We start from the raw sequence: 15,237 nt of genomic DNA on the forward strand, positions 1-15,237 counted from the left end.
TGCAAAATGCCAGAAGAACTCAGCATCTATGGTGGGGGGGGGGGGGTGGGGATGAAGGGTCTCAGCCCAAAACATTGACTGTTTATTCCCCTCCATTAATGCTGCCTGACCTGCTGAGTTTCTCCATCATTTTGTGTGTGTACTGTTGTGAAATTAATGTGTTTTGCAAAATGATCCTCCCAAAGAGAAGATTGCTTCTCCTGTAGAAAAGGTTATATATAAAACTGAAAGAAATATGCTTAGATCAGTGTTTCACCTGGGAAAAGTACTGGGATCTGAGATTGCAGGTCAGAGGAAATAAAAATGCATCTCCTGCATTCATATGGGAAGGTGCCATGGGATGGTGGCATCAGACTGCTGAGAGAGAAGGAAAGGGGACAGTGTGCTTGGGGATGGACTCATGCTGGATGTGGAGGAAATGTTGTAGGACGAGCTGCTGAATGTAGAGCCTGGTGGGATGGAAATCAAGCAAAGAGTTGATGGGTGTGTGGAGAGGATAAAATCGATTCAGGTCAGAGTCCCTTTGTTGGTCGGGATTGACCATGAATATTGCACCCTGGCTGTCAATAAAGTCAGTACGCAGGGCAAGGGCATTATGATATGAAGTGCAAGCTGTTGCCCATGCAGCACACTCCCCCTCTCCACGCACCTGATCAATCCAGAGAAATAGCAGAAACTGATACAGTTTGGCACCAGTGGCATCGCAGGAGTTGCCACTCATTGTTAAACTTGCTGCCTTATGGACTCCAGCTCTAGATTTTTTCTTGGAATTCATGTTAAAAGCCTTCCCCATGAGTAGGCAGCAGAGGTTTGAGAACAGAATTTTCTTTCTCCAAGACGATCTACCAACAACAGCTGACATGGCCCCTCAACCATTTTTAAAGGAGCCAGAAACCTACTTTCACCCTTTCTCCTGTCAGCAGAGACAGTTCTGCAAAACTTAGTAGCTAAGCTACACATGAAGGAGAGGAGCTGGACTTGGCTGTTAGAGGCTACTTGAGCCGCATGAAATTGGGAGCATCTATTAGTTAGCGGGCTATAGTTAGCTGGCTATATTCCCAAGGCAGTAGGAAGTGTAGACAGAGTCCATGGAGGGGAAGCTGGTGATGATTATAGATTGCGCTACATTCATAACGCTCTGCAATCATTGATCTTGGGCAAAGCAAGCCATGATGCATCCAGACAGGATACGTTCAGCGTAAAAATCAATGAGGTTCATTGGTGACAAGCCGAATTTCCTTAGTCTTCTGAGGAATTATTAGTTAGTGGAATGGTATGCTTTCTTGGCCATAAGTGTCTACTTGGCTGGACCAGGACAACTTGCTGGTGATATTTATGCCTAGTAACTTGAATATTTCAACCACCTCCACCTCAGTACCATTGATACAGACAGGGGCATTGACTCTGCCCCACCTCCAGAAGTCAATGACCAGTCTCTCTATTTTGATGACATAGCAGGAGAGGTTGTTTTCTTGACAACACACCAATAGGCTCTCTATCTCCTTCCTGCACTTCAATTGATCATTATTTGAAATCTCACCCATTACAGTGGAGTTACCTGCAAACTTATAGATTGAGTTTGGAGCCAAATCTGACCACACAGTCATGAATGTACAGGAAGTAAGGACTGAAGATGTACCATTGTTGAGGATAATGGTGATGGGAGTGTTGTTGCCTGTCCTTACTGACTGTGGCCTGTAAGGAAATCAAAGAACCAGTTGCTGGAAATGTGAGGAAGGGGTGCACAGCGCCAAGTCCTAAATCTAGCAGTTCAGAGACGAGTTTGATTGGAATTATGGCATTGGAGACAGAGCTGTAATCAATAATTATGTTTCTGACTCAGTTTTCTTTGTTAGATAATCCAGAAATGAGTATAAGGCTAAGGATATGGTGACCACCATTCAGTGGCAGGAGAATTACAATGTGGTCAAGCTGCTGGGAGGATGGACCAGCTTCCTGAGGCTCATCATGATGGTGGATGTCAGAGCTACTAGACAATAATCAAGCACTTTACCTTTTTAAAATTACTATTTAGTCTTCTTCAGTTGGTTGAAAACATTGCAAAATTGCTGGGAATCACTGAGGTTGCTGAAATGGCCTACCTGACACAATGGACATCCTACACCCCCACTGCAGCATTGAGCAATGGCTGAGCACAATGGAGATGCCACATCCTCCCATGCAGTTACATGGGTAGCCCACATGGTTTGCTTAAACACACTGTATAAGCAAAGAGAACATGCTGTAAAAATTGGAATGAATGCTGAGATGGTGGTGTTTATCAGCAAGTTGGGAATCAGGGCAAAACTTGTGTGCTTAACTTGATAGCTTATCAAAACACATCAAAACTGCTGCACAGTAAGTCTCTCACAACTTTATTCTTCCTGCAAAATACGCAGTGAAATAGAGTTATAACAAAATTATATGTATAAAATTATTCACAGTCATTGAAGAATTATGTTTATTACACTGACTTACTGAAGAATTACTGTTTTATATTCTGGCATATTCAGGATTTTGATAGTGCCAGACTAGCAGGTTTTCTGGACTACTGGATTTTACCAAAACACACATATACATGTATTTCACTCTGGTTTTGCTTGTCACACAGTAGTGTAATTATTTTTCAGTGAACTTTGTAATTATAAAGGGAGCATGGGAATTAGGGCCCAGGAAGCTGAAAGGGAGTGTGGGGAACTGGGGTCAAATGAGTACAAGGAGGCAGGAAAATGGGGCCCAATTGAGTTGAAAATGTACATGGTGAGCCAGATGCTGAACCATTAGGATTATTGAATTATCTATATCGTATGATATTTCTACTATGACCTGATCACTATAGATAGACTTAAATTTAATAGCTGAACAAAGATACAGAACTGCAGAGGGTAGAAACATTAGTATCCAGAACCTGTAGCACCAGCCAATATTGATATTCCTTCTATTAAATTTCACAGATCCCAATTTCCGGAGAGGTGAGGCTGGTGGTTATTCAGGAAAAGAAAAAAAAAATGCAAGGGTGGGATGAAGATGTGACATTCTTCACCAGCCTCCTTCAAAAGAAAGCGAGAAAGAGAAAGGCTTACATTAATACAGCCTCTCCTCGGTCAGTCTCAAATGCATTACGGTCAGAGCTTTACAACATAGTCAGTTTATGCATAGCAAGTTCCCACTAAGGGCACTGTGAAAATGACAAGATGGACTGTTTTCGGATACAGTACTCAGTCCGTTCGTCTCTGTTTCATCCATTCTGTACGTTTCTTGGGATTTCGATTTAAGTTCCAGTTCCACTGGGTTGTGTTGGCTCATCAAGGGAAATTCTATCAATAATACACAGGTCCTAGGCAGAATTCAAAGACCAGTTCTAAAATCTTGCTTTTAATCTTTTTACCATTAAAAAATTAAACCTTTCTTTGAAACCACATGCCCGTGTCACATTCAGTGTCAAACCTTTCCTGTTATGTTCCTGCAAAGCGCCTTGAAGACAACGCTGACTTTAAGCATGCAGCCCGCCAGTTATCTGCCCCAGAGAGCGTCCTGGGTCTCACAGGGCGCTAAGCATTCAAATCTTTACTGCGTTGCAGGTGCAGTGTATATCGGTGTTACCCGTTTTAAATAACTTTTCCTTTTTTACAGCAGGTCCGCGCTTCACCCCTCCCCCAGAAATTTTAATCTGAAAGAGATAAGTCGACTTTATGAGCAGTTTACGGAAAGGTTCAAAGATCGCCAAATAGCTGCTCTGAATTTGCTCAGAGGGCTACGATAAGGATTTATGCGCTGATAGCTGATGTTTGTTTTGCTCATAGTGAAACATTCAATGAACACCAGAATAACTTTAAATAACCAATTGCCCCGTAAGGTAAGGGAAGGGAAAAGGCACAGACTTCTAGTTCAAAACCAGACTACTGATGCCCGGTTTAGAGTTTCAATGTTTCCAGACAACGTACTTTGAAAATCTGTACGAATGCCAACCTTACGTAAACATTCTCCCTTACCCTTTGACAGTAACCCCAATTACATTCACTGCCCCTTTGAAGTTATCTTGCGATTGAAGGGTGCTTTAAAGGAGGAATTGGGTCAATCGAGGAAGATTTAGTGCGCTAATACTTTAAAATTACTTTGAGTTTTGCTTAAAACAAAATGTGCGAAAAGCTCCTTCAAAGTAGTAAAACTCAGTACGTGGTAATACTTTCATCCAGTCAGTGAACTCAGTCACCTAGTCTTTTTTTATTGGTTAATAAAATAGTAAGTGGGTCTTTTTTGTTGATTGGGTGCTTGATTGGTCCATGGGGAAGTTGGGCGGGAACTATCGGGAAGCGCTAAGGCGCGTGATTGGTCCTCATACGATAGGTGGAGCTACGCTCTCAATTTCTTCGAATTGTGAAGGGCAGAGCGTCCTCCTCGTGGCTGTTGATTGGTACAGAAAGATCACGGGAGGCGGGGTTTCAGTGACAGGTGCACTGCGATTGGCGTACACTGGCACAGAAGTGTAGATTGACAGGAAGAGGACTGAGCTTTACCTTAGCTACATTGTGTTTTCAAAAAAAGTAACAATCTGATAGCGGAGCCGTAAGTGGAGCGAAGAGAAAGGCACCGAGAGAGGAAGGCACTGTTTCCCGGTTAAGCAACCGGAGTCCAAGGAGCTGTACATTCGGATAGAGCAAAGAGGGAACACAACAAAAACAGCACGAATGAGGTAAATGCACACTGCAGTTCGGAGAAGAAAGATGAAGAATTTACCTGGGTTTCGATTTCCGTTTTTATGAGGAAAGAGAGGCGGTTGTGTATTTTGGGACAGAGATTCGACTACGGGGTTGGCGCCAAGAAATTTCACACCTTCCTAGTGATAACATTAGAAGAACTAAAACTGGGACATCTCTGAAAGTTTACACCTGAACTAGCCATGAATTTCTCGATTCCTTGTGTTGGGCTGGCGTTTTCACCCGAAGAACGGAGGCAGTCCTAGACACTTTGATCATCAAGCATATTGCAACTATAATTCAGTTTTATCAGAAAAGAAAAGGAATGCGGATAGGGAAAAGACGTGAAGAATGATCAAATATTAAGTTTGTTTTTTTTTTGTTTCAAAGATTTTCCTCGTTTGTTTTCAAGAGCGGCGGCTTCGGATGTTGGCATACACACTTCACCTGAACTCCCTTCTCCCCTTATCGCGCCAGTCATGTCCGAGTGTGGTCAGGTGTGGCCTTGTTTAATTTTGCCGGGAGAGGGGGAACTGGGGCTGTAAAACTCCGGAGGCAGAGAATTCGAGGGCCGGTATCAGAAGTCGGCTGGATCCTTGTCTTTTAATCTGGATATTATGGCTTGTCGCGTGCAAGAGCCCTCAGCCCTGGTCGGCGTCTGTGTTTGTCTCGTGGGGTTGGTGGGGGTCACCCTCTGCGCTTCCAAGGCAATGGTCTGCCAAGAGATTACGGTGCCCATGTGCAAAGGCATTGGCTATAACCATACCTACATGCCCAACCAGTTCAACCACGACAGTCAAGACGAAGCGGGGCTCGAGGTGCATCAGTTCTGGCCTCTGGTAGAGATTCAATGCTCCCCGGACCTCCTCTTCTTCCTGTGCAGTATCTACACTCCCATATGCCTGGCGGACTACATGAAACCATTGCCACCTTGCAGATCCGTCTGCGAAAGAGCCAAATCCGGCTGCTCCCCACTGATGAGACAATATGGTTTCGCTTGGCCTGAAAGAATGAACTGCGACAAGCTCCCGGTGCTCGGAGACCAAGACAACTTGTGCATGGATTACAACAGGTCCGAGGTGACCACTGTATCGCCCCCGTTCTTAAAGCCCACCGTTGCGCCCAAGGTTTTGGGCGGCAGCAAAAACGCCCGACCCTCCTGGGCATATCCTGGAAAGCAACCCGCATCATCAGCAGACTGCCCTGGGAAATGTAACTGCAAAGACCCTCTGATCCCGATCTCCAAAGAGAGTCACCCACTCTACAACAAGATCAGAACCGGTCGGCTGCTCAACTGTGCTTTCCCATGTTACCAGCCCTTCTTCAACAAGGACGAGAGGACTTTCGCAACCTTGTGGATCGGCCTGTGGTCCGTCCTGTGCTTCATCTCCACGTTCACCACCGTGTCCACCTTCCTGATTGACATGGAGAGGTTCAAGTACCCAGAGCGGCCCATCATCTTCCTGTCCGCCTGCTACCTCTTCGTGTCCATGGGCTACATCGTCCGGCTGGTAGCCGGCCACGCCAACGTGGCCTGTAACAAGGACTACCACCACATCCAACACGACACCACCGGCCCCGCCCTCTGCACCGTGGTCTTCCTGCTCATCTATTTCTTCGGCATGGCCAGCTCCATCTGGTGGGTCATCCTGTCCTTTACCTGGTTTCTCGCCGCGGGCATGAAGTGGGGCAACGAGGCCATAGCGGGCTATTCCCAGTACTTCCACCTGGCCGCGTGGCTGATTCCCAGCGTCAAGTCCATAGCTGTACTGGCGCTGAGTTCGGTGGACGGGGACCCGGTGGCCGGCATCTGCTACGTGGGCAACCAGAACTTGGACAACCTCCGGGGGTTTGTCCTAGCTCCTCTGGTGGTCTACCTGCTCACGGGCACAACCTTCCTGTTGGCCGGGTTTGTCTCCTTGTTCAGGATACGGAGCGTCATCAAGCAGGGGGGCACCAAAACCGACAAACTGGAGAAGCTTATGATTCGAATAGGGATCTTCACAGTGCTCTACACCGTCCCGGCCACCATAGTCGTGGCTTGCTTCATCTACGAACAGCATTCTCGGGAGAGCTGGGAGACGGCGCTCAGCTGCCCCTGCCCGGGAGCCAGAGATTACCCCAGACCCGAGTACGCCGTCTTCATGCTCAAGTACTTCATGTGTCTGGTGGTAGGCATCACCTCCGGCGTCTGGATTTGGTCCGGCAAGACCCTGGAGTCGTGGAGGCGGTTCACAAGTAGATGCTGCTGGCCTAGGAAGCTGACCAGCGGCTCCATGTACACTCAGGCAAGCACAGCCTTGACGGCCCGGACCGGAGCCAGCGGTTCGGCAGCTTATCACAAGCAAGTGGCGCTCTCGCACGCCTGATGCTGGGGTGCACGCGTGCATATACATATTGTAAATAAATAGACGTATATTATATATTTATCCCGAGGTACTTCTACCTGAAGAAGTGTTTATCTGGTGAGTCTTACACTGTGGCTTGTATTTGTTGAGTTTCCGAACTGTCATCTTCAGAGACCCGGTTCCCAGTCTCTGGTAACCGATTATTTAAATCTCCGTGGCGGGGCTGTGTTTCAGTTTGGGGTGATTAAAACAACCCGGAGGAACTCATTTTTACCCGGGTTTACAACCCGCCAGATTTACGCCCAATTCACTCTCAAGGAGTTGGTTTGAAGAGAATTTGCCCCCCCCCCCCGCTCACCCAATTGCTTTGATTAACAACCTGTGTCTGTTAACAGACTGGGACGACGAGGTGACCCAGCGCCTGGGTCCTCTCGTCCTGGTTAACCGGAGTACAGTGTTTGAGTAGAAGGGAAGACTGATGCAAATCTCCAGGCCGTTCCTGACCATTAGACTCAATGCTGGTAGAAAATTAATTGGGCGGGAGGTCTCTCCCGCTGTCATCTGGTCTGGAGACCCTATTAAAAAAAAACAGTGGGGTTTGGTGGGTGTAACGTCTGACCCGTCTCCGTCGGAGGGACTAGTGGGTCAAAGGCCATTCGGTGTTTGGGCTGGCAGGCAAGGTGGGGTCGACAGTTCTGATGGTTAAAGTGCAGACGGTCCCGGGAGGAAAGACAAGGGACAAAGGAAGCAGGGGCGGGCGTTATTAAGGTGTAGCTGAATGGTTCACTTTCAAACAGGTGAAATTGCGAGCTCCCGCTGATCAGAGCCAAATTCCAGCCCAACCCCCACTCTAAACCGAGCCAGCCTGGTCTGAAGGCATTGTGCTCGCCACTTACTAGAGAAAGGGCCAGTGAGCTCCAGCGTCAGGGAAAGCACAAAACACAATTCAGTCAACAGGTGAACTACAGCCACCGGAGCAGGAAGGAGACTTTTCACTGCAGCTGGTTTTAATCGGGGTGGTTTTTGCTTTGTAAATGTGACCACATTATCTGATGAAAAGGTGAGCAAGAGAAAAACAACAAGCAATGATCAAAAGCAGAGCATATCATGACAATTGTATCCTCCTGTCAGGCTGTTCCTGTGGTGTCCAGCATTCTCGCTAGTCTTTTGTTAAGCGTTAATGCTGAATGAACTTTATGATCTACTTGAGGTTGTTCGTGGGTTGGTCAGGCCTGCTAGACTGGGCACTGGATGGACTAGCTTGCACCCTTCCCTGCACTCCATCTTTTCCATCAAAATGATAATCCACTTTTAGTTTGGACAACACTAAATGGTTTCTTGCAGCTGCAGGCACCTTCCAACATGGGTTAAAAGTTCAGGGAGGCACTTCATTGAATTTCCCATCTAATTATTCATCAGTCAGAGGGAAAGGGACATCCTATCTCAGTCTTTTAAATGCTGCAAATTTATTTGCCTCTACCACAGCCCTAGGCAGCGTGTTCCACACACATACTAGATATGTAAAAAATCTACCTCCAGCATCCCCCCGCTTTTCTCCATCAGATTCACCCACTCAAGGCAATTCACAGCAGTCAGTCAGCCTACTATTGGGATGAGGGGGTGAAATGGAGCACATGGAGGAAATACACATGGTCACAGGGAGAATGTGCAAATTTCACACACACAGCACATGAAGTCAGATCTGCTAGCTGCCTACTAATTTAGGAGGAACATTTCTATGGGACAGGATAGTCAAGTCTGTATGTTGTACACCCAAACAGTGCAAATCTACACTTTTAAGCTGTGATCAGAATCACAGCTGGGCTGAGCATTTATCCTGGATGAAGTATTGACCCAGGCAATATCCTTCTTCAGACTACAGTATTTAACTTCAAAGGCATCACACTAATCCCGGTCTCATATGTATGATTCCTCAGAAATATTTTACACTTTTTTTCCAGTTCTCTATGATTTTTTAAATTCTGGCAGAAATGCAGTTACAAATGTTTTCAGCTTATTTCATTTCACTCTGGAAATTCAAGCTGTTCTGGTCACAAGTCCCCATTGCAATTTCTGTTTCCAGGGAACAGGGACTAATATTGTCCCCCATGAAATGATCCTTTTGGGATGTGTTGGGGGAAACAGGTCCACATTGGCCTGACAGGGTCTTGAGCCAAAGACAAAATGGATGTGTGAGTTTCCTTTACAACTAAACATCCTGCAGATTCCACCTCATCAGTATGGTTGGCTGGAAGGGGGCAATGGAGTTCCCAGTGAGGGGTCAATTTCCCAACTCAATTCCCAATGACTCTTCACTTAAACTTCAGAAACATCTGTATGGGCTCCAATCCGCCAACGGCCCCTCCCAATCTCTGCAACCTCTGCCAGCCCTATAACACTCTCTGCTTGTTTTCACCACTACAGGTGTATCTTCACCTGCATGGTTCCTGAACTCTGAGACTGTGTGTCAATGTCTTTAAGACATTTGCTACAATCCAACTTTTTGACCACAAGTCCCAATATGTCCACAAGTGTTTTGGCTTCCTTCCCGTGCGTAACGAGGCACAGAAAGCATATGCCATGCTTACAATGTCAAGGGCATGATGTAAATGCAGTTTCTTGCAGAATGTCAATAATGAATGTCAGACACAGTCCCGGTCTTGCCCTGCTCAATTTTAAGGATTCCATATAAACAAAAAGGAGACACTCTCAAGAAGTCACACACACATACACACATAGAGACTAGCATACAGCTTTATCTAAGCAGAGATGATATCCCTTTAAATTAAAGTCTTCAGAAAAATAACAGGCCATAACTTACCTTGTGAACTTGCATATTCTAGTCTTTACTACTGTGGTTGCAGTGTGCATGCACATCTTTTATTTGAGCGTGTTCCTGTCTCACTTACTCTCATATTTGAATTTAGTGACCCAGTAGAAGTTCATTTGGCCCAAGCTGCCTGTGTTAGCCCATTTAATCCCATTGCTCACGCTCTGTTCTTGTTATCTTTGATGGCTGTTCCTTTCCATGTATGCAATTGATTCCAAGACTGACCCTTTGAACAGCATGATTGAAACAGATCATTATCTGGTCATTATTGTGTCCTAAATGTGCGAGCCTGCTTACGGACTTCCTTGGCTGTCAAAGAATTTCAGACATTTCAAAAAATTCAAATTATTTCTTAAACATAGGAGATTATGCTGGAAGTCCAGAGTAACACACACAAAATACTGGAGGAACTCAGCAGGTCAGGTGGCATCTATAGAGATGATCAAACAGTCCACATTTTGGGTTGAGCTCCTTCAATGGTCAATAGACACCTTCCAGAAGCTTCAACTCTTTGTTTCTTTCCATAGCTGCTGCCTGACCTGCTGAGTTCCTCCAGTATTTTGTGTGTGTTACTCAGATTATTTCCTTTAGAGGTTATGAATGGCCATAAACCTACTGACTTTTTAAGTTATCCCAGAATCTGTTTCTATGATTGGTGAAGGCAAAGTATTTTGATGCTGTTATATAAGGTTGATCATCATGGTGCCAGTGATCAGTAGTTAATTGAATTGTTTAAGTCGCATTTAGGTGGAGAGGTTCATCTGATGGTTGAGTGGTCCTACCAGTAAGACTCTGCGGCATGAAAGAAGGAAAGGTTTGCACATTTTACGTTTTTTCCATGGTCTCCAGTTGTTCCAAAGCACCATACTCCTAATAAACCATAGTGTCTGATATTAAGTAGGAGATGTGACAGGCAGTTTAGACATAAGGTATAGGAGCAGAATTAGGCCATTCAGTCCATCGAGTCTGCTCTGCTATTTCATCATTGCTGATCCATTTTTCCTCTGAGCCCCAAAGGTGTATAAGGTCCCAAATGTAGTCTTTCTCTTAGGCAGTCTCTTGGGCTAAGGCTGGTTGGCTCTCACCCACTCTTGTGGTGTGGAAGTTGCCCACTTGGGAGCTTTTGAGGTGTATGTGTGTGGGTAGAAGGGAGGAACGGGGTTTGATTTTTGTTTTGTTGCTTGTTCTGTGTTGCACTGCCAAGCTTTGTGGGCATCGGAATGTGTGGCGGCACTTGTGGGCTGCCCCCAGCACATCCTCAGGTGTGTTGGTTGTTGATGCAAGTGGCACAGTTCACTGTGTATTTCAGTGTAGACATGACAAATAAACTTGAATCTTGATCTTGGGGTGGTGGTAAACACTGGCCACCATGTGGACTTGCCAGAGGGAATTGCAGAATGCCCTAGCCAAATGGAAGTCAGGCTCTGCTGCATAAACTTAGCGCAGGCATGCATTTGGTTGAATGGACACACACAGTGTTGGGCACAACACGTGAACTTGCTCATGACATCTCACAGGCTCCCCCTCCTCATATCCCTCCCTCACTCCCCACTCAACAAAACTCCCCAGCTGCAGTCAGCTTTCTCCCAGCCAGGATGCGACTACTGCCTGTCTACCTCCTCACAGCTGCCCCGCTTCCCCCTCTCTCCTGTTCCTCATTCAGAATAACTGAGGGTTCTTTGACATCCACCTGGGAGGTCAGAAGGGACCCCGGTTACGGCCTTATTCAAAAGCCTTCAACCATGTGGTACCTGAGAGCTGGCCAAGAAAGATGGCCATCGATGAACCTCAGCCTTGACTCAGAGGTCAGTTGGGTTCTATGTGATTTGTTTTATAAAAGCAATCAAACATAAGGCAGCATGACATCTTGAATAGGAGAGCTGGTGTCAGATCAGTCCGTATAAAAGCAATGGGAATGGACAAAACAAAAGATCTCCATGATCCTGGGTTAGAGTTCTGAACCTGATCAGTTTAAGTGCCACAGTTGGCAGTTTGATGAATGAAATAAAATCGATATAAATGACCACAATGAGGTGGATTGTGGCTTAAGATGACCCAGATTGGTGGTAGTGAACCTCAGCTTCTGTGTGGTATACATTAGACCTCAGACTCAGCAACATGGGTGAGAAGGCAGGAATGGGGTACTGATTGTGGATGGTCAGCCATGGTCACAGTGAATGGCAACGTGGAAATGTTTGGCCCATCAACTCCGCATTGACCATCAGATAATCCTATATTAATCCAATCTTTTAATTCTCCCTACATCTGCATCCACTGCCCCACCCCAGATTCCACTACTCACTAAGCCAGGGGAAATTTGCAGTGGCCAGTTGACTCACTGACCTTCAAGTCTTTGGGGGAGAGAAGAAGCCCAGAGCATCTTGAGAAAAGCCACAGAGTACAAACTGTGCAGTCAGGACTAGACCAGGGTTTCTGGAGTTGTGAGCCAGCTGCTCTACAAGCTGCACCTCTCTGTTGCAGTGTCACTGTGGAAAGGTTCAGTGTCTGCTGACCAATGTGTATAGATAATTTCTGGCAAATTATTGGGGTGTGAGGTGCATTTGCAGTATTCCCAGTTTCCCGTTGGAAAAACTAACAGATCTACGCTATGTCTTGCAAAGCTATTGGTGAAACCTCAAGCACCAAACTACTCTTTTGTGACCACTTAAAATAGAATTTGGAGAAATTGCTTCTCAGCTGCTTAAGATAATCAGTGGGATATCAGGCACAAGGGGGAAAGTGGTCTGCTTCAGCTTTATCTTTATGTCCTTTACGCTCCTATCTTTCTGACATTTCATCAGACCTCCACCTTTAGTCTCAGTCACAAGACGCTCTCAAATTTTATACGAATTTTATGCCTCCAATCAGGAAGTATAAGTGTCAGGCATACTCCTTGGTAGCATGAGCTTCAGGGCTCTATTCAGTGCAGCTTGCAAGTTGCCTCCTGGGAGTCTGCACATTCTCTCTGTGACCCCATGTGTTTCCCCAACTAATGCAGGGCAGTGTTGGCAGACTGAAAGGGTCATTCACTTGGGGCAGAGGTGAGAACAAATTTATAGGGCGTGAGATCTTAGAAATACTTCACCTAACTTGACCGTGGAAGGGCTCCATCAACGACAATATCCAAGACAGATCGATAGATGTTTTGAGATTGAGGAAATTAGTGCATGTGAGGTTTTGCAGGAAAGGTGCACTAAGGGAAATTAAATTAGCTGTGAGCTTACTGAATGGGGCTGAATAATTTGCTCCTTCATTAATTTCCTTTACAGTACACAGCCCATGTCTTTCACATGGTCAACTGTCTCTGACCCCATCTCTAAGGTTTATCTGCAATCACGCCAGTTAACTTGATGTCAGAGTTACATCATTATCTGTACCCCTTTTGATGTGATCTTTGTCTCAGTCCCATGTGTGTGTTCACCACTTTTAACTTGTGTATGGTCTGAGTGTGTGTCTATGTGCATGTCTGTGTGTTTTGCTGGTTTACACAGAACAGTAAATGCTCTCTAAGCCTTCCATAGCTGGAAGCCAGTTGGTAGCACTTCCCAAGGTAGAAGATTATGGGTTCAAGAACCCCAGTCTCAAGAATATAAAATCTAAGATCCAGCACAGTTCTGCATAGACACGCTGTGCTTTAGAATAGCTGTTAATGAAATGCCCTTTAGCTAGACGTGAAAGATCCTCTGCTGGGTAGTCCTGCCCGTGACAAGGCCAATATTTATCCCCCAAATATGAAGAAATATTCAGTCACTCAACTTCTTCTTTTGGAGGTACCTTTATTTATTTTGCGGATGCAAGCTGCCTTCAAAAGTTTTAGAGGCAACCTGCATCCACAGAGTGAATGAAGATATGTTGGATAGTGTGTTTTATAAATCTTGGCGCAATGGCACACAATCAGAGCTACACAGAGACTCACTGAATTGTTCAGTTGCACTGTATTTTATTCATCCGGACCACAGCCTATCAGTTTTGAGGCAATGGAGTTTAATGCAGCAACTACATTATTTTCTAAGGTATTTCTTTGTTCTGCTTCTTGAATAATGCTCCAAAATATATTTAAGATTAAATGGCTCTTTTTTGTTTCATTAATACTTACCCTGTATTGCACGAAACGTCTTCATGAATGATGTAAATTATTTCGAATAACCAATGTAAATAATTCTAAGTATTTCTAGCTAAATACGGGTTTGTTGCAAGTCTATTTATACCTGGACAATCTCTTGGATCATAATTCAAACCTGCAATTTGTACATAGCAGGTGAACATGTCCACAGCTCCTTCATTGAGCGTACAAGTTAACATCCACTTTTCCTGTCATCCCATCATAATCATTTATATAGTTTAAAACTTTGTATGTATTATATTTTGCAAAAGTCTTAAGATTTTATAAAGAGAAATGCAAAGTAGGTATTTATGAAAAACATTTCTGTCTTCTATTTTTTGTTCTTTGTTTTAGGGGAAAAATAAAATCGGAGTTGATGAAAATTTGATTGATATTCCTGTGATTTCTTTCCTCTCTTTTCATTATTCTCTTTACAAGTTCTTCACCATACTTTTATCTGAGAAAGTGATAAAGTATGAGAATTGTACATTCCTGTGGCGAAGGTATATATGAAAAAATTTTACAATGACATCATATGGACTGCAGTGCTGGTGTTTATCCGTGATCAGTGTTCACCATGGCTAAGTGGCGATGTGTCCATCTCTAAGGTAGAAGGTCATGGATTGATTTCATAGAGAACACAAAATCTGCACTGCTGTGATGAGCACAGTACTGGGAAGTTGGTTGGAGTTGCTGCTTATTTGGATGTGGCTTCTAAACTCAAGTGGATAATGAAGAAGAGCGGGGAAGTGCAGTGAAGTGGGTTACTGCTCCTACACTCTGTCAACATCAGAAACATATCCCAGTGCCTGTGAGATCTTGCTGTGCATAGATTGCCTGCTGCAGTGACTAGACCCATGAGTTATCAATGAGCTGTGAAGCACTTAGGAATAACTTGGGGCTCTGGATAAATAATTTTACTCACTGCTGTAGCACACCTTGCAGCGTAAGGGGCTTGCTTAAAGTGAGCCCAAGTAATGGTATGAAGCATCTGCATGAAACTCGAGAGCAGTGTACAATGGTAACCTCAAGCCCACAGTGAAAACCCAACATCATTTTGTCTCTAAAACAGCAGAAGACCCAATGGTGTGTGGAGAAGGCAGCTGCTGTGGTTCTGAAGTCGACAGTGAGTCGTTTGCGAGGGAGAGGCTAGAACAAACATACTTTTAAGCATGCACAACTAGCAGGGTGGGTGTGTGTGTTGGAAGAGGGCAGGTGGACATTTGCCTATAGACTATGGCTCCCTTAACTGTCTGTCTA

At 45.0% G+C, this 15,237-nt stretch overlaps 1 protein-coding gene across 1 annotated transcript; it reads left to right on the forward strand.

The window, feature by feature from the left end:
- The first annotated feature begins 2,392 nt into the window (after positions 1-2,392).
- LOC132392833 (frizzled-5-like) lies at positions 2,393-14,372 on the forward strand. The gene is made up of 2 exons (XM_059967285.1): positions 2,393-4,693; positions 5,088-14,372. The coding sequence occupies exon 2, from the start codon at positions 5,315-5,317 to the stop codon at positions 7,064-7,066; it is 1,752 nt and encodes a 583-aa protein (XP_059823268.1). The 5' UTR covers positions 2,393-4,693; positions 5,088-5,314; the 3' UTR covers positions 7,067-14,372.
- The last annotated feature ends 865 nt before the right edge of the window (positions 14,373-15,237 follow it).

This window comes from Hypanus sabinus, chromosome 4 (assembly GCF_030144855.1).
Source record: "Hypanus sabinus isolate sHypSab1 chromosome 4, sHypSab1.hap1, whole genome shotgun sequence".
Taxonomy (NCBI): domain Eukaryota; kingdom Metazoa; phylum Chordata; class Chondrichthyes; order Myliobatiformes; family Dasyatidae; genus Hypanus; species Hypanus sabinus.

Bases quoted from the DNA above. Each gene is read 5' to 3' on its own strand.
- LOC132392833 (XM_059967285.1), top strand. From the start codon at position 5,315: ATGGCTTGTCGCGTGCAAGAGCCCTCAGCCCTGGTCGGCGTCTGTGTT.